This window comes from Ovis canadensis, chromosome 17 (genome assembly GCF_042477335.2).
Source record: "Ovis canadensis isolate MfBH-ARS-UI-01 breed Bighorn chromosome 17, ARS-UI_OviCan_v2, whole genome shotgun sequence".
Lineage (NCBI taxonomy): Eukaryota > Metazoa > Chordata > Mammalia > Artiodactyla > Bovidae > Ovis > Ovis canadensis.
Window position 1 is genome coordinate 73,405,392 of NC_091261.1, and position 20,491 is coordinate 73,425,882.

Below are 20,491 nucleotides of genomic sequence, written 5' to 3' on the forward strand. Positions count from 1 at the left end.
CCAGGGCTATTTGGGGACTCCTAGGTCAGAGACTTTGGATGTAATCCTGCCTTGGAGTCAGGCCCTCCAGTCTGGCTTGGCAGCTGGGACCCTAACACTTTTGTTTCCCCCAACTACCCCCATCCCAGGGGGCTTCCCTGTGGCTTAGATGGTAAAGAATCTGCCTGCAATGCAGGAGACCTGGGTTTGATCCCTGGGTTGGGGAGATCTCCTGGAGTGGCAACCCACTCCAGTATTCTCGTCTGGAGACTCCCACGGACGGAAGAGCAGGGCAGGCTACAGCACATGGGGCTGCAAAGAGTCGGACACAACTGAGCCACTAATGCAGTCCTTCAACGCCACTCGCATCCCAGCCCTGAGTCCTGCTCATGATAACTCTTCAGCTGCTGGAATCTTAACTCCTCCAACCTCTATCACCACTTGCTCCCATAAAACTGCCCCTGAATCACACTATCTCAGATGAGACCCACTGTACAGGTGCCAGCTTCTTCTTGCAGAAGCAATGTCTGCCATTTGAAATCTGCTGGCTCCCATCCCTGCAGGCTTGCTTCCTCCATTATATGAGGAGAGTAGGTATGGGGCTTTCAAATGCTGTAAGAATCTCACAGGGCTTCCCTAGTGGCTCAGTGGTAAAGAATCAGCCTGCCAATGCAGGAGACTCAGGTTTGATCCTTGTGTCAGGAAGATCCCGTGGAAGAGGACATGGCAACTCATTCCAGTATTCTTGCCTGGAGAATCCCATGGACAGAGGAGCCTGGCAATCTACAGTGCATAGGGTCGCAAAAGAGTCAGACATGACTTAGTGACTAAACAACAACCAGAATCTCATGAGATAAAAGAGAAAGAGCTTGGTGAGTCGAGGGGCCCAATACTTCTGTTAGGAAATCCCCTGTTAAACAGTACCACCAATTTCACCAAAATTGGTTATGGGGTGTCACCTACAGAAGACATGGTCACCCTCAAGGGGCACAGGGTCTTTCAGCAGAAAGGAATTTGAGGAGGCTGCAGCCTCAGTGATTATACTTACCACTCCTGGCATTCCTAAAAAAAGCTTGGCTCTGGCAACCTTTCACAGGACAGGTGCAGGTACAAATTGCAGAAAGCAAGAACTCAGGGACCCTTTCATTCCAGGATAACAATTGGCTGAGTGCTTGACTTGTGGCAGGCACTACTCTAATCTCTACTCTAAAGTACATCACCGTCTCCTCTTCCTCCTCTGCCCCCTCCTCTCCCTCCTTCATCTTCTTTTCGGTATCAGTTTTATTTAAATATAATTCACATACCAGGCAATTCATCTGTTTAACATGCACAAATCAGTGGTTTTAGTACATTCACAGAATTTGTACAACCATACCACAATCCATTTTAGATATTTTTGTTACCCAAAAGGACACCCCATAGTAGTTATCACACCCCAATCTCCCTACTTCCCCAGCCCCAGGCAACCACTAATCTACTTTCTGTCACTATAGATTTGCCTATTCTGAACATTTTATATAAATGCAGTATTAGATTTTATAGCCTTTCTTTCTTCTGGCTTCTTTCTCTCAGTACAGTGTTTTCAAGGGTCATCCATGTTGTAGCCTGTACCAGTACTTTGTTACTTTTACTGGCCGAACAGTCTATTGTACAGATACACCACATTTAAAACCCATTCATTAGTTGATGGGCATCTGGGTTGCTTCCAGTTTTGGGCCATTATGAGTAATGCTGCTATGAACATTCATGTACAACTGTTAGTGTGAACATGTGTTTTCATTTCTTTTGGGTGAAATGGAGTGAAATTGCTGAGTCAAATGATTGCATTACCTTCTCTAATTCTACATCTACCCTTTGAAGTCAAAACTATCTCTAAGTCACAACTGAGGAAACTTGAAACTCAGAGAGGTTGCCTAAGACCACATGGTGAGTGAATGGTGGAGCAGGACTTGGAACTCAGGCAGTCTAACTCAGATCCCATGCTTCTCGTCCCACCTTCAGGGTCTTAGAACTTCTGTTTTACCTAACAGGTAGCCTCAGCTACAAGCATCTGAGTCTCAAAAATGGGGCCAGGCCTCTGCGTACTATGATAGCCCAGCCAGGAATGAACTCTGAAGAGGGTAGTTTGGGGAGGGGTTTGGGGTGGAGAAAAATCAGGTATCTCGTTCATCACCTGGGGTGATCAAGGATCTAAGGTACTGAGAGAAGGCTTAAGTTTAGGCTTTCTTTGTGTGTGTGTGTGTGTGGTCAGTCATGTCCGACTCTTCATAACCCCATCGACTGTAGCCCACCAGGCTCTTCTGTCTATGAGATTTCCCAGGCAAGAATGGGAATAACAAATAATGCTGCTATGGAGTGGAATGGGTTACTATTTTCTGCCCCACGGGATCTTCCTGACCTAGGCATCGACCCTCAGTCTTCTTCACCACTGTGCCACCTGGGTCCTCTTCAAAAGTTTAACGGTTTCTAAAAAATAAAAAAATAAAAAGTTTAATGGTTTTTGTGATAGTTTCTTCTAGACTAGAATGCCTTGAGGGTGAAATAAACACGAGTGTCTGGAAGCAGCGTAGTAAATGGCCAGCACATGGGCTTTACAGGTCAACTGCCCAGGAGGGAAGAAGTCCCCATCACCTCTCTGTGTCTGTGTTCCCTCACTTGCACCACACCCTGCTCTGTGGGCTCTGTAGCTCTGATTCGTCAGGTTCCTCCAAAGATGACAGTTTTTAGAGGAAAGTAGGATTAGAAACTCCAGAGCAGGACCCCAGATGGCTTGGGAGGTGAAACAGGTCCCTGGAAGGAAACAAGTTCATGTTCTTGCAAAAGAAGGAGGGGGGGAAATAGGACTAAGAAGAGGATACTTCAAAAATGATCTCTGTGGGAATCTGCTCCTAGGGGCTAGGGAAGCAATTCAGGTGCATTTAAATTTTCTAGCACTTCTCTGGCAGTCCAGTGTTTAAGGCTCTGTGCTCCCATTGCAGGGGCCATAGGTTCCATCCCTGGTCAGGGAACTAAGAACCTGCCGGGTTTCCCAGCAGGCACTCCACCCGCCGGGCCAAAAAAGAAAAATTTCCCCAACTATACTTTACTTTGGTACCTCACTTTGTTCCTTTAGAGTACTCATCATTGTTCTAACCAAATAACTAAGGACTGTGATTCTCATGTGAGATCCTGAGTGTAGTTTCGTTCACTGCTGCCAAAAACTCATTGCCTGGCAGGTAGTAAGCAGCATTGTCAGAAAAAAATCCAAAAAGCCCAGTTAAATTTCAGTTTTAGACAAGCAATAAATTATTTTTAGTGTATGCTCCATTTATTTGAAATTCAAATTTAACTGTCTTTCCTGTATTTTATCTGCTAAATCTGACAACCCTAGGAGTAGGGTCTCGATAAATATTTGTGGAACAAATGGATAAAGGAGGTTTTGCCTTGACTCCGCCCTAAACTTGTGGTTTGACCATTTGAGCAACGCTTGGTCCCTCTCTGGGCCTGTTTCTCCGACAGGTGGGAGTTCGGGCAGCGACCACAGCGCAGGGATCGCCAAGGCAGGAGAGCGTGGTGTGAACTGCCAAAGAATAGGAGGAAGCTAGCGTCATCTCTGTGTGGGACAGTCTGGACCTCCAGACTGGGTACCGGTCTCAAGTCCTTCTGCCGTGGCCGGGGCCGGGGAAGCCCCAGTCCCGCCCCTCCAAGGTTGGGGCCAGCCTGAGGCTGTCGCCATGGAGATACAGTAGCCTGGAGCCCCTCCCCGCCAGGCCACGCGTTTCCGCTGCGTTGGAGCCTCCTGATTGGACGGCCATCTGGACGCTACCACCAGCCCAGAGCCCGCTAAGGGGTGGGGGAGGGATCTTGTCCTCGTGGGACCCTTGCCCCGAAAACCTGTGCATGTGGCCTTTCTAGGGGAGGATGGGTTCTCTGCCTCGCGTGGGGACAAAGGTTGGGTATCACGTCGGAAGCGTGATCATTGCTTCTCCTATTAGAGCTAATGTTCATGCCTCTCCCTGAGAAAGAAAGCGGGGATCGGAAAAGCCGGTAACGCCCCCCTCGAGAGCCTATTCGGCCCCCAAAATCTGGAGCACCGGAAGTGCTGGCGACGTGTCGGTGCGCCCTATCCTAAACCTTCCCCCCTAGGCCACCTTTCCTATTCAGCTGCGGGATTCCGGGGCCGCCTGGGCGCTGCACCCCGCCACTTCCGCATTGAACCGCCGCTTCAACCGAACTCCCAGCCTCTGCGCGCGCTCCCTCTCATGCCTGATGGTTGGGCCGGCGCCTGAGAGTAGCCACGCCCTCTCCCGCTCCTGGCAGCCAATGGGCGGGAGCCTCCCGGCGGGGTGGTGGGTAATTAATGAGGACCGGGCGCTGATTGGTTACAGGGTCGTGGCCGGGGGCTGGGCGGTGGGGTAGGTTGTTCCTAAGGTGGGAGGCGGCACCCGTGGCTGAGAAGGAGGCCTGAGAGCGACATGTCCCCGGCGGCTGAGGCACAGCGGCCCGTGGCGCTGTTTTTCTGAGTCCGGGGCGGCCTGGCGGCCGGCTGAGGAGAAGACTCGGCGGAGGCTGCCCCCGCTGTGAAGGCCGCCATGCCAGGCGTTCGGGCGGTTGAGGGAGCCGCCGTGGCGCTCCTGCGACTGCTGCTTCTGCTGCTGCCGGCGCTCGGCGTGGTCCGCTTGGCGGGGGCCGGGCTGCCCGAGAGCGTGATTTGGGCCGTCAACGCGGGCGGGGAGGCGCATGTGGACGTGCACGGGATCCACTTCCGCAAGGACCCTTTGGAAGGCCGGGTGGGCCGAGGTGAGAGCCCCTCCGCCGAGCCGCGGGATCCCGGGCCTGCCGTGCCGGGCGCAGCGCGCCGAGGGCTGCGGGCCCCGAACCCCTTCCTCGACCCCGGGGCCACGTCTCTGGAGCGAAGTTTCTCTTTACAGTTTCCTCGGGGACCCGATCAGAGCCTAGAGACTGGCACTGGCTCGAAGCAACCAAGAGCCATCGAGGCAGAGAGTTGGCGAGAAGTTACATTTGGACCTCGCATCTTGTATTTTCTTAACCCCTCACCTCCAACCGCGCTGGGAAAGTAAAGTCGGGGACGGCCTATTGCCACCTCGAGGCCTCACGGGTTTTTCGGTTTTCTCTGTTCCTGGCCTGATGGTTCTGTTCTCCAGTCAGTTTCTGGTAGATTTCTGCCGACCCAGAAATCGGCCGCTCTTTTTACCCTCTCTGCAGAAGCGGGGCTTGATTCTTAGCCAGAATGGAAAGGAATCTTCGAAGAGGATGGGCCAGGAAAGTTTGATGGTAGCCTCCTCCCCCGCCCTACCCCCTTTTGGAGCGGGGCATATGTGTGCTTAAAAGTAGAAGCTTTAAGGCCCTTCCCAGAGGGTGGTTATGTCGCCAGCCCTACTGCACGTGGGGCTGGTGGTGTGTCAGTAGCGTAAGGTCTGAATATTCTGTGCGGAGAGCCTACCCCTCAGGGGTCCTGAGAGGTGTGATTCCAGGTTATGGGAAAATTGCTTTTGGCTTAACTGATTGAGCAACAGTAGTTTTGCAAGAGCGGCACAGTTCTCAGCGTAAGAATTGCTGGCGGAGCTAGTTAAAAATACAAATTCTAGACCTGTGGATTAAACCCAGGTTTCTGCACCCCTGGGGCTTCTGATATAGGTCATCTGCAGACCACTCTTTGGGAAAATCTAGACTTTGTTTCTTCTGTTCCTAGGATTGGAAAACAGGTTTAAGAAGGAAGTTCCCTGCTTCATGTGTTGGAAGGAGATTTTTGCTGTCGGCTGGGTTCAGAGGCTGCCAGCTTGGCAACAGGCCATCTCCAGAAAAGTAGGAAACAGACTTTCTCACTCTTTTTTCCACGATGCCCAGATTTGACTCTTGCCTTTCCTAAAAGGTTTAACTTGGTTCTTCCAACCAAATTAATTGCCCTGGCCTGCCTGGAATTTGTTGTATTGGGGGGAGTTTATTGCTTCCATAGACGTGGGGGTGTTGGGACATAGAGCAGTTTTCCAAAGCTCCACGTTTGTCTTCAGTTTAGCTCTGGAATTTATTTAGCCCTGGCATGTAGGTCTCAGTAGCGTGGGTTCAGCTGAGTCAGGGCCCTGGTCTTCAGCAGCCGTCACAGCAGCCAAAGGCTACTTAATAGCAGGAGGTGGTTGTTATCTTCAGCCTGGACCCTTCCTCTTTCTTCATGGGTGTGGGCAGGGCGGAAGAAGCCCTTGAGGAAATTAGAGACCGTTTGTGGACTTCGCCTCTAGAGATAGCTGTGGTGAGGCCATGTACAGATGGTTCCTTTTCAATTAACAAATACCAGGCTTTTCATAGGTGACCTTATTCTCTTTGGTCCCTAGTGCAGAGGAGGGAGCTGAGACCACACAGGTATAGTCCCCAGCTACTTTACTTCCCTTATTCAGAAATCCTGGTTTTCATTTGCTGGTACCAGTGGATTTGGTTTTTTTTTTTTTTTTTTTGAGTCTTCTCAGTAGTCAGCCAGGCTCTCTGTCCTTGGGTTACTGGGTCATAGTTGCAGTGCCTTTGGAAGAATTTATTGTAGCAGGTAAAAGTGTGCGACTTACCATATTACCAAAGCCCTCACTTGTTCTGGAATTCTGGCTGGAACCCTGGCACTCTAAATGGAGGTTCCCTTCTCCACTCTGGTAGTCCACTTGGGTATGAATTGCAGCAGTGTTAATGGTTGAATGAGGGTGGAGGGTGGTTGTCAGCCTTTAGGTTGTAGCTTGAGCCAGCCAGTTGCAACGTTGCACTTGGAGGGCTCCTGAGAGCAGCATTTTGCTGGCTGTAGGTCGGGCTGAGAAGTGATTAGTCTTTCTCTCTCAGAAAGCAGCTCTTTAGATTCTTTCTGTGCAGGGGAGTCAGTACCATGAAGGGAAGTGCAGCTGCTGCTTCTGTTTGGATAAGGATGTGCCAAGTATTTGGAGACCCTCGCCGCCCCCCACCGCTGCTAGCTGCTATTTACAATAATTTCTGTTGGAGCTGACCGACTTTATTTCTTTTCCACATGCCTGTGATGTTTCCAGCACCCGAGGAAAGTCCATTTTCGTGTTTAATGAATTCAGGTGTTTGTTGCCAAGTTAATCCAGATAAGAGTTTAGCCTGCTTTTGAACTTGCTGTCTCTCTATAGTGTCTTTGTAGTTTGGTGTTCTCGGAAACTGTGAGTGGCCCAAGGCACCTAGTGGGTTTTGCTTTCAAAGGCACTTCACATTGTGTATTGAATTTCATTTCTGCCTTGAGGATTGCTAGTGCTCGTAGAAGATGCTGACAGCCTGGGAAAGGCTTTTTTCAACCTGTGTGCTTCAGCAGACAGAGGTACCACTATGAAGAGTGATTCAGAAGCGCTCTGTGTGGGATTCTGGCGTGCTCTGCATCCTAGGTTCTTCGTAACTTGCTCTCTGTGGGTTCTTCTTGACTCTGATGGAAAAGACTTGGTTATTTGGCCTGAGGGCATAGAGGTTGGCTCGCTTTTAGGAAAAAGGCTATTTCTTCTTCATAGAAAGATGCCCGCTAATTAATTGTATGGCCTTGATGAATTTGCGTTCCCTCTCTGAACCTTGTTTTCCTTCTTCATAAAACTTGTCATGCTTTAGGAATCAGTGACATGAGTCTGAAAATTCTCCTGTGCAGTAGGTTCAAGTGTCTGTCTTTTTCTTTGCTTGAAGATCTTTTACAAGGAATTACAAGTGGAACAGAACGTGGCTCTGGAGGGGAAAAAGCTGGCCAGGGGTCTGAGCCCGTTGGATTACTAATTCTCTAGACCTAAGGAAGACCCTGCTGGGGCTTCCCTGGTGGCAGTGGTAAGGAATCTGCCTGCTAATGCAGGAGATGGAGGTTCGATTACTGGATCGGGAAGATCCCCTGGAGAAGGAAATGGCACCCCATTCCAGTATTCTTGCCTGGGAAATTCCATGGCCAGAGGAACCTGGTGGGCTACAGTCCATGAGGTTGCAAAAGATCCAGACAGGACTGAGCAATTAAAGAACAACAAAGAAGACTCTTCCCTTTTGGCTGGGGAAGGATTTGGCTTTGGGGAAATAAGAGCTTGAAAGATAATGTGAGAGAGACACTGCTACTTCTGATTTGTGTAAGGCCAAGGGATTTGTTTAAAATTTTCTTCCTAAACTGCTTCCTTGGTGGCTCAGACGGTTAAGAATCTGCCTGCAGTGGAGAGACTTGGGTTCGATCCCTGGGTTGGGAAGATCCCCTGGAGAAGGAAATGCAACCCACTCCAGTATTCTTGCCTGGAGAATCCCATGGACAGAGGAACCTGGCAGGCTACAGTCTGGGGTCACAAAGAGTCAGACATGACTGGATGACTGACACTTTCATATACTGCTACATAAGAGGCCAGTTTCATTTGCAGGCCCTCCTAGGAGCAGTTCACTGGCAGAGAATTTAGGTAGATGATAGCCCGTTTTCCAGATGAAAAAACACCTAGAGACAACAGCATGTTCTGTATCACACAGTAGGTAGCAGAGCCAGAATTCAGATCCAGGCCCATCTTCCCCGCAAACCTGGACTGAATTTTTCAGGTAGCCTGGTGACTCCATCGTCTAGAGCTAAGAAGCTGTGGGCAGAGTGTGGACTCTCTGGCCCCCTTCCATCTTTGGTTAACTGTCCCACCTCTGTCGGGCTAACTTGAAATTTTAATTCCAGCTGCCGTTGTGTGCTCCCCATGTTCACTTCACTGTTACGGTAGCCATGAAAGCATAAAGGCTCAGAGGGGATGTTGCTATTGTCTCTCTTGAGACTTGGGCAAATTCAGCTTTGCATGTGGCAAATTTCATGGGTAAGCCACTTGGAAAAGCTTTTAAAGGTAATTCCAAGGTTGTTGACTAGTTTTTTGCTCACACAGCTGAGTTTTCTTAGCTGTGAGACTGAGACTGCCACAGATTATGTTACCGTCAGTGTCTCACTTTTTCCATGCTGGAAGGGGGGAGAATAGACTCTCCACACATGCATGAGATTTTCTGTGTCTCCAAAAAGCAAATCGAGTGACCATTCCAAATTTGTAAGGATCACGGTCCTTGTGAAAGAGGGAGATTCTTAGAACTCAGTTGGAAGAGGATTGGCAATCTTTACATCTTTATAGGTTTGTGGTCTGAGCCTGGGGGATGGATCTGGGGCAGTTGGCAGCGCATCCTTTGTAGAGCTACTCAGCACCCCCCGCCCCTTTGATTTTCAAGGAGAAATAGGAAGAAAAAATGTCTGGAGACAAAAGTGCAATGAGTTTCCTGTTCATTGTCTCATCAGTCCATCTGATCTGGCTGCTATTCACTTACAGGAACTGTTAACAGTTCTGTTTATTTTTCTGGAAGGCTTGACCTCAGCCACTGGATCTTCTAGTTACTCTTTTACCTCCCGTGGAGATAAAAGATCCTGTCTCTTGGAGTCTCGGAAGATAAAGCTGCCAGGGTGACAGCTCTCAAACATCACCCTGGGGATCCAGGTGCCAGATGTCTTCAGAGCCACCATGTGAAATTGGAAGGTGGTCTTGACATCTTAGCTCCAAGACTCCTCCTCCCAGGTGGAGGAGAGACTAGGCCCGTGAACCAAAATCACTGCCAAGTCTGTGGTTTGGAAAGTAGATGGATAGCACTCTGGAAGGCATAGCTGTTCACCTCTGGGCCCTGAGTGTGGAATCATCTTTGAGGAAGGACCCGGGTTTCATTTGTTGTGTGGGAGAAAGAAAAACATACACAGAATCATCTTGTAAGATTGGGAGCAGGCTGAGGGCAGTAGAGGATTTTGGCTCTTCTGATACCCACCCACAAGTAAAAACTTTATTTTTACTCTGCCCTCTTCCTCATCTGTTTAAAATGGGAAAGGTGGCTCAGTGGTAAAAAATCAGCCCACCAGTGGAGAAGCAGGTTCAATCCCTGGGTTGGGAAGAGCCTCTGGAGGAGGAAATGGCAACCCACTCCAGTATTCTTACCTGGACAGAGAGGAGCCTGGCGGGCTAGAGTCCATGGGGTTGCAAAGAGTCAGACACGACTGAGTGTCAGAGCACACACATGCATGGATTCCTCATGTCTGAAATGGGGAAAATGGCTCCTTCTGGACCTGGGAATCTGAGGCCAGAGGTGCGACGGGACCATGGACCATTTTCCTTCCCTGCTAGGCTGGCTCTGGCCCTGTGGAGAGGGGCGTGTGACTTGACTGTGCTGCGGGCATCTCCTTTGTTGCCATTTGTTTGTTCAGTGGATCACACTGAGCGCGCTGATGAACGTGCCCAGGACAATGTTAGGTGCTGGGGATACAGCGGGAATCTTGTTTCTTCTTTCAGTTTGTCTGGGGGAATGTTGGAGACCACGGGTGAGGTTGAGTTCTGTGAGTCTGTGGAAAGTAAGGTGTTAGACCCAGAGGAAATTAGAGAGCATCACATCCTCTTTTTAACGACCTTGTTGCTTTTGACCAGCCCTGGAACTTTTTGAATGAAAACGTTGTAAAAAGCAACGAAAGCTTGTTTCTTATTTGCAGTAAAGACAATGAAGAATGACTTTCCTAACAGATATCCTGTTTTTTTACTTAGACTGAGCTCTTCCAAATGAGGGGAAAAAATTCTTTGAACTTAATCATCTTGCAGTGTTCCTGGCCATCCCCCTGCTTTTACGAGGTTTCTCTGAAGCCCAGCAGCTATAGGGCAGTGCTTTGTTGTAATAATGAGTTAGACTTGTTCCATTCCCACCACTCTGGATATAGCTGGGGAAAAGTCAATTTCACGAATGTTTGAAAGTTTTGCTGTGAGGGTGATGGGAGCTTGTTGGGAGTGATTTCTGTGTTGGTTTCCTTCATTTTACTCTTCCTTGGTAACAGCTACCTGACTCCTGCCTTTGTGGCTGGTCTCTTTGGAGCCAGGTGCAGTAGGGGAGGGTTATTAGCTTTGCCCAGGGAAACGCCCCTGGCCATTCTGGGGTCTCCACTCTGCTTTTGTGTTTGTTTGGCCTCTGATGTGGTTTCTCTTGTGTCTTTTGTCACCAGCCTCTGACTATGGCATGAAGCTGCCAATCCTGCGTTCCAACCCAGAGGACCAGATCCTGTATCAGACGGAGAGGTACAATGAGGAGACCTTTGGCTACGAAGTGCCCATCAAGGAGGAGGGGGACTACGTGCTGGTGCTGAAGTTTGCTGAGGTCTACTTTGCGCAGTCCCAGCAGAAGGTGAGGCGGCTCAGGCCCCCACTTGACCCGTGGTACCTCGGCACTCTGGGAGAAAGCTCCCAGAGAATGTGGGTGCTTAGGAGGGGGGAATAATTGAAGTTTGAGGAAAAGCTGGGTTTTCTTTTTTAAGGTCACGCCACGCAGCTTGTGGGATCTCGGTTCCCTAACCAAGGACTGAACCCCAGTGAAAGCCCAGAATCCTAACCACTAGGCCACCAGGAAACTCCCAAAGCTGGGTTCTTCTTGCCCAGCTGTATCCCGTAACTATGAGGCTGCATTTGCCTTGGGGTGACAGAAAGACCCTGATGCTGGGAAAAATTGAAGGCAGGAGGAGAAGGGGACGACAGAGGATGAGATGGTTGGATGGCATCACCAATGCGATGGACATGAATTTGAGCAAACTCCGGGAGTTGGTGATAGACAGGGAAGCCTGGCGTGCTGCAGTCCATGGGGTTGCAAAGAGTCAGACACGAGTGAGCGACTGAACTGAACTGACAGAAAGCAATGCCAGAATCCTAGATCTTAGCAATTAACTAATCTTCCTAAGGTCCTCCTGGTTATAACCTCTCCCTTCTTGGTTGTCTGCACCTTCTTGTTTTTCGCCGTGGTATTTTCCTGTTCCTTCTTCTGACTTGCCTTCTTTCCGCCTTGAGCTTTTTGTTTGCACTCTTTGTTCCCAGTTAGCAACCTTGACAGTGAAGGAATGTGCCTTTGGTTCGGCTCAGGTAGAGGTCTCTCGCCACCCTGAAGTCTATCCAGCCCTGCCTGTCATTCCTTGAATTACTTTTGAACCTGAAGCCCAGGCGGGTGCCTAATGTCCAGCTGCTGAAGGCGTGTGAAGCAGATGCTTTTTTGTTTGTCTGTTTTGGCTGTCTTGAGTGGCACGGAGAACGTGCCCTACCAGGGATCGAACCTACAACCTGTAGGTTAGAAGCGCAGAGCATTAACCACTGGACCCCCAGGGAAGTCTGAAGCAGGTGGTTTTGACGCTGTCTCCTTGTCTCATCTTGGCAGGTATTTGACGTGCGGTTGAATGGCCACGTGGTGGTGAAGGACCTGGATATCTTTGATCGCGTAGGGCACAGTACTGCCCACGATGAGATCATCCCCATGAGCATCCGGAAGGGGAAGCTGAGCGTCCAGGGTGAGGTGTCCACCTTCACAGGCAAACTCTACATCGAGTTTGTCAAGGTAATGCTCCCTCTCTGCCTCCTTGCAGCCGAGGACGAGCTCAAAAGGATGGGTGCCAGGGGCAGGGGGAAGCTGTTTGCTGCTGTGTGGGGGTGACCGCTGTTTCCCTTATTTTAGGGATACTATGACAACCCCAAAGTCTGTGCACTCTACATCATGGCTGGGACAGTGGATGGTAAGTTGTATTTCTGGTCTGCTTTTTTAAAAATTATTTATTTTTAGCCGTGTTGGCTCTTCATTGTGGTGCGGGGTTTTCTCTAGTTGCAGCAAGCAGAGGCTTCTCTCTAGTTGTGGTATGGAGGCTCCTCATTGTGGTGGCTTCTCTTTTATGGAGCACAGTCTCAGGTACTCAGGCTTCAGCAGTTGCAGCCCAGGTGGGCTCAGTAGCCGTGGCTCCTGGGCTCTCGGACGCAGGCTCAGTAGCCGTGGCGCAGGGGCTTAGTTGTTCCCCAGCACGTGGGATCTTCCTGGACCAGGGATCAAACCCATGTCTCCTGCATTGGCAGGTAGATTTCTCTATACTTCCCACCTGGGAAGCTCCTCTGATGTGCTTTTTGACGTGGGCTGAAGGATATGATTGAGGGAACTGCTAGAGGTGATTTAGCTGATCACTGTTTGGAAAACACTAACACTTAAAGCCTTAATATGAGGAACCCAGAGTCAGGTAGCCTGGGCTGAAGTGTAGCAAGCATAGTGCTAGCCCTAAGCTTTGCAGCAGGGTCTGTGTTCAAATCTTCCTGTCACCATTTAATCAGTGAATTAGTTTTAGACAAAAGTCCTTTTAACTGCTCTGTAAATTGGGACTACGGGTGTGCCCTGACCCTTGTAGTCATTTGGAATTGCCTAAACCTCACCCTTATTCTGTTTCTTTGACATCTGTGAATGAGGTGCAGGGCAGGTAGGTAGAAAGAAGAAAAAGGCAGAGGAAGGGCCCTGAGTGTTTGGTGTGCTCTAAGAGCACAGTGTCTCTGGGCTGCACTGAGCAGAAGTTCACTTAATGTCTCCTTGTTCCTGGGATCCAGCCCAAAAGTGCATCTCTTTCTTGGGGTTGCAGGTCCTGGCTGCCAGCTTTCCCAGGCTGGTTTTTGCCGAGAAGGCGTCTGTCTCAGTGACTTTGCTCCCCCATCCCACCTCCATACCTTTCCCCACCTCTTCTGGAGGCACATCCCAGAGGATGTCTTACTCCCAGACTGATGGGTAAAACAGAATCCCTTGGGAGGGGACAGTGACCAGAGCGGGAGGGTGTGCAGAGAACCCAGAACTCCATGGATCAGCTTTTCCTCGGTGGCTGTGTGCATCAGAAGGGAATGTGGGGTTGGAGGAGGGAGCAAAGATTTGAAAAGGTTAAGCTTGGGGTGTTGGGTCAGTGTCCTCATCCAGTCTGGTTCTCTCCAGGCTTTAAAGAAGCAGGACAGGGAAGGGAGACAGGAAGCCTCTCAGGGTGCAAGACTTCTACTCCGTTTTAGTTAAGTCTCAGAAAGACCCATGTTTGCAGCAATCTGCTCTTCTCCAGGCTTGAAGCTGGGGCTGCTCCTTCCTGTGGATCCTGCTTTAGGTCATAGGGTCTCTTGTGGCTCATTTACTTCCCTTAAGGGCCTCATTTAAATGCCGTGAGTCTTACTTAAAAGGTGTTCTTGTTCTCGTGTCAGATGTACCAAAGCTGCAGCCTCATCCAGGACTGGAAAAGAAAGAAGAGGAGGAGGAGGAAGAAGAATACGATGAAGGGTCTAATCTCAAGAGACAGACCAATAAGAACCGAGTGCAGTCGGGCCCCCGCACGCCCAACCCCTACGCCTCGGACAACAGCAGCCTCATGTTTCCCATCCTGGTGGCCTTCGGAGTCTTCATTCCAACCCTCTTCTGCCTCTGCCGGTTGTGAGAACCAATCACCATCCTGAACAGGTGGAGGAGTGTGGGAAAGAAACCGAACGTGTTGGTTTGGGTTTCTGTATTTTTTATAGTGATTAACAAAAGCAAATGAGAACACACACACACACACACACACACACACACACACACACAATTAAAGGAGATGAAAAGAGGCAGAGTGACTAGAGAGCAGTCCTCGTCCACCACCTGGTCCCAGACCTGCTCTAGTCCTCGTCCTCTCCCTGGGGCAGCCCCCAGCTATCTCTTTCCTCCCTAGGGTGTGTAGGGTAAACTGGATCCCACCTGGCCAAGGGTCTTCGTCCAGTGGAAGGGACTCTGAACTCAGAGCCGACCTGGTTCCTTTTTTTTAGGTTAGAAATTAACAGCAGGGAAATACAATCTTCTTACTCCAGAAGACCAGCGCTGGGAGTTGGGTATGTTCTGAAGTGACGTCCAGAGAAGTTTTCAGACGTCCTGGGATTCCAAGTGGGTGTGTGGTCTGTGTGTGTGTGTGTGTGTGTGTGTGTGTGTGTGTGTGTGTGTGAAGGTGTATAATTTGTATGATAAGACAAAAACGGAAGGGGGATTCAAAAGAAGAAAAGTCGATACTTCCTTACACGGAAGCCTGTCTGGTTTTAGCCCAGTGATGGTTCCACCTTAAGTGTTTGAGCTTTGTCATCGCTTGTCTCCCTGACACGCGCCAGTTAGAGGACTGTCTGGTATCCAAGACGATTCGTTTCTATCAGGTCCTCGAGTTGCCTATGACTTCTTACCACAGCAGATCATTTTGATTTCAGTGCCTGTTGGGGACTTGGTTTCCTCTCTCTCTCTTATTTTTCTGAATCTGGCTCATTTGGAAATCTCTTCTCGCTCTCTCTCAACCATCCTGCTAAGTTATTGCCAAGAAGGGAAGGAGACATTGGGGATCTGGAGTTCCCTCTGCTTGAATGTCTTCTCCTCCACCACCTCACCTTACTGGTACCTCCCTCCCTGGATCTCTGAGCCAGCAGCCAGGAGGACCTGACCGAGCAGCTCTGTTACTGGCCCCTTTGTAGGGGCTCGCTGCCATGGGACACAGAGGCTTTCCAGCCTGCAGACACAGAACACTTGACCTTAAAAGTCTCTTCTAGTCTTTGGATTGGAAAAGGCTTACGTTAGCATAACTTAAGAGCAACCTCAGAGACCTGAGCCCTACTAAGTGACTGACCACTGTTGAAAGTATCCAGTATCCGACGTTCATTGATTCCCTCCTCATCCTACGTCACGGTTCAGCCAGTTTTGGTTTAAGGCTAGAGCTGCCCAAGGAGCTAGACTGATTGTATCTGGCCCAATGACGCCTCTCACTGACCTTACGAGTGCGCCCTTATGACCTTTCATTTCCCTGTCCAGGTCGCTGCCAAGTTCTTGGTGTGATGGGGCAGGAAGGCTACCAGGCAGCCCTAGTCCTGGCAGCCCCGGATATGTCTGTCTTGAATTCCCTGTGAAAATTTTCTGCGGGAAGTGAGGCTCCCTGTTACCCTCCTTTCTGATCCCAGTCATCCTTTTCCCCATTAGGGGAGCAGTGAGCTGGGACCCAGCCAAGCTACAAGGAGTTTTGTGGCTGGAGAGCCGCAGGATGAGCTGCTGCTGGGGCTGGAACAGCACAAACTCTCAGGCCAGGCCCATCTTTAGAACCTGTTGAATTTTGAGTTTGTCTGGTTTCCAAGAGCTCTGCGTATTTGAACTGCTAGTTTTGGGACAAAGGGAGTAGCCCCTGGGCTCCTGTCCTGGGTTTTGGGTTCTGACCGAAGTTACTCCAGGTCCTCCTTTAGTCCTTCGAGAGAGTCAAAGCCCGTCATTTCAGCTGCGACTTAGACGTCCGTGCTCAGGCAAGAGTCAGGCAGCTGGGTCGCTGCGTCCTGAAGCTATGACTAGAGGCGCACTTGGAGTGCTTCACAAAGCCTCCTGCGTTTCGGGGGACGTCCTGAAGCCTCTGTCCTGGGGACCGCCTGCCTGGGGCAGTGGGCGTCCTGACGGTGGCTTGGATTCCCGTCCCATCGCCGCTCTCCTGAGGCCACTGCCCACGGGGTAAACAGGATGCGGGAGGGCTTGCGGCCGCCATCTTGCCTTGTCCATTCGTTTGCTGGGCCTCTCCGAGGAAGGAGGCTCCCCGCCTCCTCACCTCAACCCTTCCCTCCAGTGACTCAGAGTCTCAGAAGGAAACCCTGACTCCTGGGGCCATTTCCTCATGGTACTGTAAGCCAAGCAGCCTCGCTTCTGCCTCTGTTTCCCAGCCCACCCTTTCCCTGAGCTCAAGGACAGGGATGGGCGCTTTCCTCTTTGGTCGTGTCTGAAAGGAAGGAACAGCTTTCTGTGGCTCATAAAAGCTAAAGGGGAAGTGAGGAAACAGGAAGAAGTATGGCGGAGGCGGGGGTCAAGTCCCCTGTAGCCAAGCCCACCCAGCTCTCAGAGCCGCCCAGGGCTGGTCACGGTTGGCTTGGGATGCTGAACTTGAAAGCTTTTTGGTTGGTTGGTTTGTTTGTTTTTTTGCTCCTTCAAGATGTTGTAGGTACATGAAGTTTAGGTTAAAGGGGTGGGAATGGGGTACTGTTTATTTTTATTTTTTGTTTAGTGCGTGTCAAGAATTACTCTGTTGTTTATCCTTTGCTCTTTGCACTGTTTGTCCCCTCGTCTGTGTCTTGAGCTGGTGCTAGGGCTGAGAGTCTGCGCGGTAGGGGAGTTGCTGGCTGGGGCTGGGGAGGTGAGAAGTCAGGCCCATTAGAGGTGGGAAAGGAAAGGCCTCGACTTTTCTCTACGAGATCCACCCTCTGTCCGAGCTTCTGAGATCCTCCTCAGCCCAGCTGGCCAAAGCCAAGAGCAAACGCTAACTGAGATGAAACTCCTGGTGCCCGAAGTGTGGCTCAGGTCCAGTTTCCAGTTGGACAGGGCACAGATGTCCGTGGGAGGTGGGCTGATCCTGCAGTGTCGCCCTGATTGGGGTCAGGGACCAGCTAGCCTCCAATCAGACTTTTAGGGGGCTTCACTCAGCGCTGATGGGAACATCATGCCAGGAAACAATCTGTGGGACCCATGTACCCTAAACCAAATATGATGTTCTGGGGGGAAGAAAAAGAAAAAACCTGTATGACCGAGAAGAAGCTGCTCAATGTTTACCTTGCATTTCGGTGACTTGAAAGATGGTTCTCTTTGTTTCGGTGGTATTAGACTCGCAGGAGGACCACAGGGCCTGCAGGCCCACCTGTCGTCGCTTGGAGAGTGTGATCTTGTTTTCCCATTCCCACCATTTGCCTAAGAGATACTGGCCCGAAATTGGAGGATCATATTAGAAGTCACTTAGGCTTTGAAGAGATGGGGTAAAGTGTTTGAGTTACGTTAACCGCCCCCTTTCTGTTCCTGGGGACTGTTTAATCCAGTTTTACAATCGCATTGTGACTTCTTTTCTTTTTGGAGAAGCTTCTGTTTTAAGGAATTTCTCACCCTTCACATCCTGCTCTGCCCTCTCCTGGGAAGGCCTGGCCGTGGCTTTTAGGATCTGAGTTGAACTTCGGAAAGCAGCAGCAGTATTTTCCCTTTCCTAGCACTTACGCTCCACTCCCTAGAAATGGGCTCACCTTGGGAAGCCCAGGGGGAGAATCAGCAGGTTCTCCATCCTCCCTGGGGGTTGGGGAAGGACCCACCTGGTCAGCACAGTGCCTTTTCCTCTCCTGCTCTGAGCCGGGATGGGTATTCCCACGAGATTCAGGTCTGGGCAGGAGGTCCCACTGTTCCTGCTGTGGGGCTGCCTCCCCGTCCCTTCCCTCCCTTCCCCTTTGCTGGCCGGCTCTGACCTAGTCCAGGTGTCTTCTTGCCTCGGGGAGCCTTAATGGTATCAAGTGGCAACATATAATGCTGTGCTCCACGCCTCTCCAGAAAGACTTAGAAGAGCAGATGAGCTTTCCAGAATGAGAGACTAATAAGAGATACTTCTGTGTCACAAAAACAAGGTGGGAGGGAGGGAAAGCTTAGGGCCTCCTTCTGCTGTGACCCTGGGAAAGGAGCCTAAGGGATGGTGCAGAAGTAGAACCAGAGACACCCGGGCTCCATTCAGAAACCAGAGAAGGAATCTGCTCTTCTGTGGGAAGAGACGAGTAGGGATGAAAGAGCTCTAAGAAAACTACAAAGAAGCCTTAACGTTCAAGCTTCTGGGAGATCGGAGTCGTTTCTCCCTTTCAGTCCGAGCTAGGGCTCCTTCTGTATTTAGACCTCTCCTGGGGCAAGAGGGCTAGATTTCCTCGATCTGTTACAAGACTAGGTTGGCACCAATGGGTCCACTGCCCAGAGCGGGTGGTTTCTTCTCTGTTAACGTGGGTGGCTCACTGCCTATCTGGTGTGTCCTTGCCTAGCAGCCTTTGGCTAGATGGCTTTCAGCTGCCAGACCACTTGGATAAGGGCAGGCAATTTGGGGCCTGGCCGGGTTGGCAGGGAAAGAACAAGATAGATCTCTTAGGACGGGTTCCCCGCTCCTGCCCCCGCCCCCTAGGAGTATAAAAACAAGGAGCCAGGATGGTGCTGGCAGCCAGGGAAACAGTAGTGCCTGATGGAGTTGGCAGAGAGGCCCTTGGCACCTCTTGCATCCAGGCAGTCTTGTGAGACGAGGGAACGCAGCACCAGGAAAAGCAGGACTCCGTTCTCACCTCTATTTTGAGCTTCAGGCCTTTATTTCAGTACGAGGAAAAACAACAATCTGAAGTGCGCTTTCCGTCCTTTCAAAGGACGACTGCCACGAAAAGAGGGCTGAGTTGCCAGGGGGGAGAGGGGAGTTGGCAGGGCCAGGCGGGAGGACAGATCCGGGAGTGAGACACCCTTGACTCCTCTCTTCCCTGGTGCGTCGTGATCCAGGGAATGAAAAGAAATTGGACCCTGGATCAGTCCCCTCTGAGGATTTTCCTTCCCCCAAGCGCTCCCACGCTTGGACCAGCTGTCCCTTCAGAGCTCAGGGCAGCCTCTTCAACCGTCATTGGCCTAAGCTGGGCTTGTCAGGACACCAGCCTGCCCCTCTTGGTCGGTCGATTCTGTACTAAGTGCTGGAGCCAGTGTCTGGTTCATGGTAGCCCTCGTAGCTCCTATTCTAAATGCCCATCCTCTCCCTGCGGAGGCCAAACCTGCTCTGTCTGTAGCCACAACACACATTTATAGCGACACAGCGGGGTGTGACTGAGGAGCTTTGAACCTGGCTGGCCCGGGAAAGCTGCCGGGGTGCACAGAGCTGTCTTGGGGTGTCTCCATCTGCCCCTACCCCTCCCATGCCCCAACCCAACTCCCACCAAAAAGTGGAAAAAAAAAATCAGGATGTTTTTCACTGTCCATTGCTTTGTGTTTTAATAAACAATTTGCAGTGACACTCTGTGTTGGGATTGAGTTTGAACTTGATCGCAAAGAAGTGAGGTAGAGACCCAGGGGTTCTTTTGGCTGCAAAGAGTTCTCCTGTGATGTGTCAGGGAGCTTTCTTTTCTCTTCACCAGGATGTTTGGCTAAGGGAACGAAGTTTTGTAAAATGCCGCTGGGCCTTTTCAACTGGCAGCAGCTCTCTCAAGGAAGAATAAACAATTATTTTGTTTTGTTTCCACTTTCACTGGAACACCAGGCTGGGACTCTCACTTCCAAGACACACTGAGCCCGTTGCTTCCTCCCCTCCAGGTTTCCCCTCAACTTCCACAGTAACCCGTGGACAGACTCAGCCGTGAGACAGTTTTCTCTGCTTTCTCCTCTGCTGGTGTGCTGTCAGTGTCGACAAGCTCAGAAACACGAAGCTCAAAAAACCTTCAGAAATTTACCCCAGACTAGCCAGTAAATGGTCAAGCCAGGATTGAAACCCAGTCTGTCTAGCTGCAAAGCCCATGATCTTGCTAAGGCTATAGGAATAATTGTTACAGATACCTTTGACTGAGCCTTTGAAATGGGCCTGGCAGAAGGCCCAGCACTTCCACAGATGTTAATCTGTTTAATCTTTAACAAACGAGTTGGTATTCACCTTTAAGAGGTGAAGTGACTTGCCGAAGTTCACAAAGCCAGCAAAAGGCAGGGCTGAGGTTTCACACCAAGACTCTCGCTCTTGACCATGACTCTCTGGCTTTCCATAACACCCCTCGCCCCCGCCCACCCCTGACGCCATGTTCCGTGATTCTCCAAGCAGGAACCGAGGCTGCTGGTATGGGGAGAGGGAGGGAGAGCATGGCCTGCTTCTCCTCAGTTATCCCTTGAAGGGCAGAATTCAGCGCTCGGCTCCAAGAATGAAACCACTGTTGATGGAGTCTGTTCT

General features: G+C 50.6%; 1 protein-coding gene across 5 annotated transcripts; it reads left to right on the forward strand.

Annotated features, from left to right (window-relative positions):
• Window positions 1-3,976: 3,976 nt before the first annotated feature.
• On the forward strand, window positions 3,977-19,573 carry MLEC (malectin). Of its 5 annotated transcripts, XM_069558200.1 has the most exons (6): window positions 4,917-5,253; window positions 5,672-5,784; window positions 10,955-11,133; window positions 12,148-12,324; window positions 12,442-12,499; window positions 13,974-19,573. In XM_069558200.1, exons 3-6 carry the CDS (start codon window positions 10,969-10,971, stop codon window positions 14,201-14,203), a joined length of 630 nt encoding a protein of 209 aa, XP_069414301.1. In that variant the 5' UTR covers window positions 4,917-5,253; window positions 5,672-5,784; window positions 10,955-10,968; the 3' UTR covers window positions 14,204-19,573. The 5 variants fall into 5 exon arrangements, with proteins under 5 accessions (XP_069414302.1, XP_069414298.1, XP_069414303.1 ...); XM_069558201.1 differs by lacking the exons at window positions 4,917-5,253; window positions 5,672-5,784 and adding an exon at window positions 3,977-4,307; XM_069558197.1 differs by lacking the exons at window positions 4,917-5,253; window positions 5,672-5,784 and adding an exon at window positions 4,055-4,758.
• Window positions 19,574-20,491: the final 918 nt, after the last annotated feature.

Excerpts from the sequence above, each read along its gene's own strand:
- MLEC (XM_069558197.1), top strand. The coding sequence starts at position 4,551 with ATGCCAGGCGTTCGGGCGGTTGAGGGAGCCGCCGTGGCGCTCCTGCGA. Across the intron at positions 4,759-10,954 it reads GGAAGGCCGGGTGGGCCGAG|CCTCTGACTATGGCATGAAG; the intron begins GTGAGAGCCCCT and ends TTTTGTCACCAG. Across the intron at positions 11,134-12,147 it reads TTGCGCAGTCCCAGCAGAAG|GTATTTGACGTGCGGTTGAA; the intron begins GTGAGGCGGCTC and ends TCATCTTGGCAG.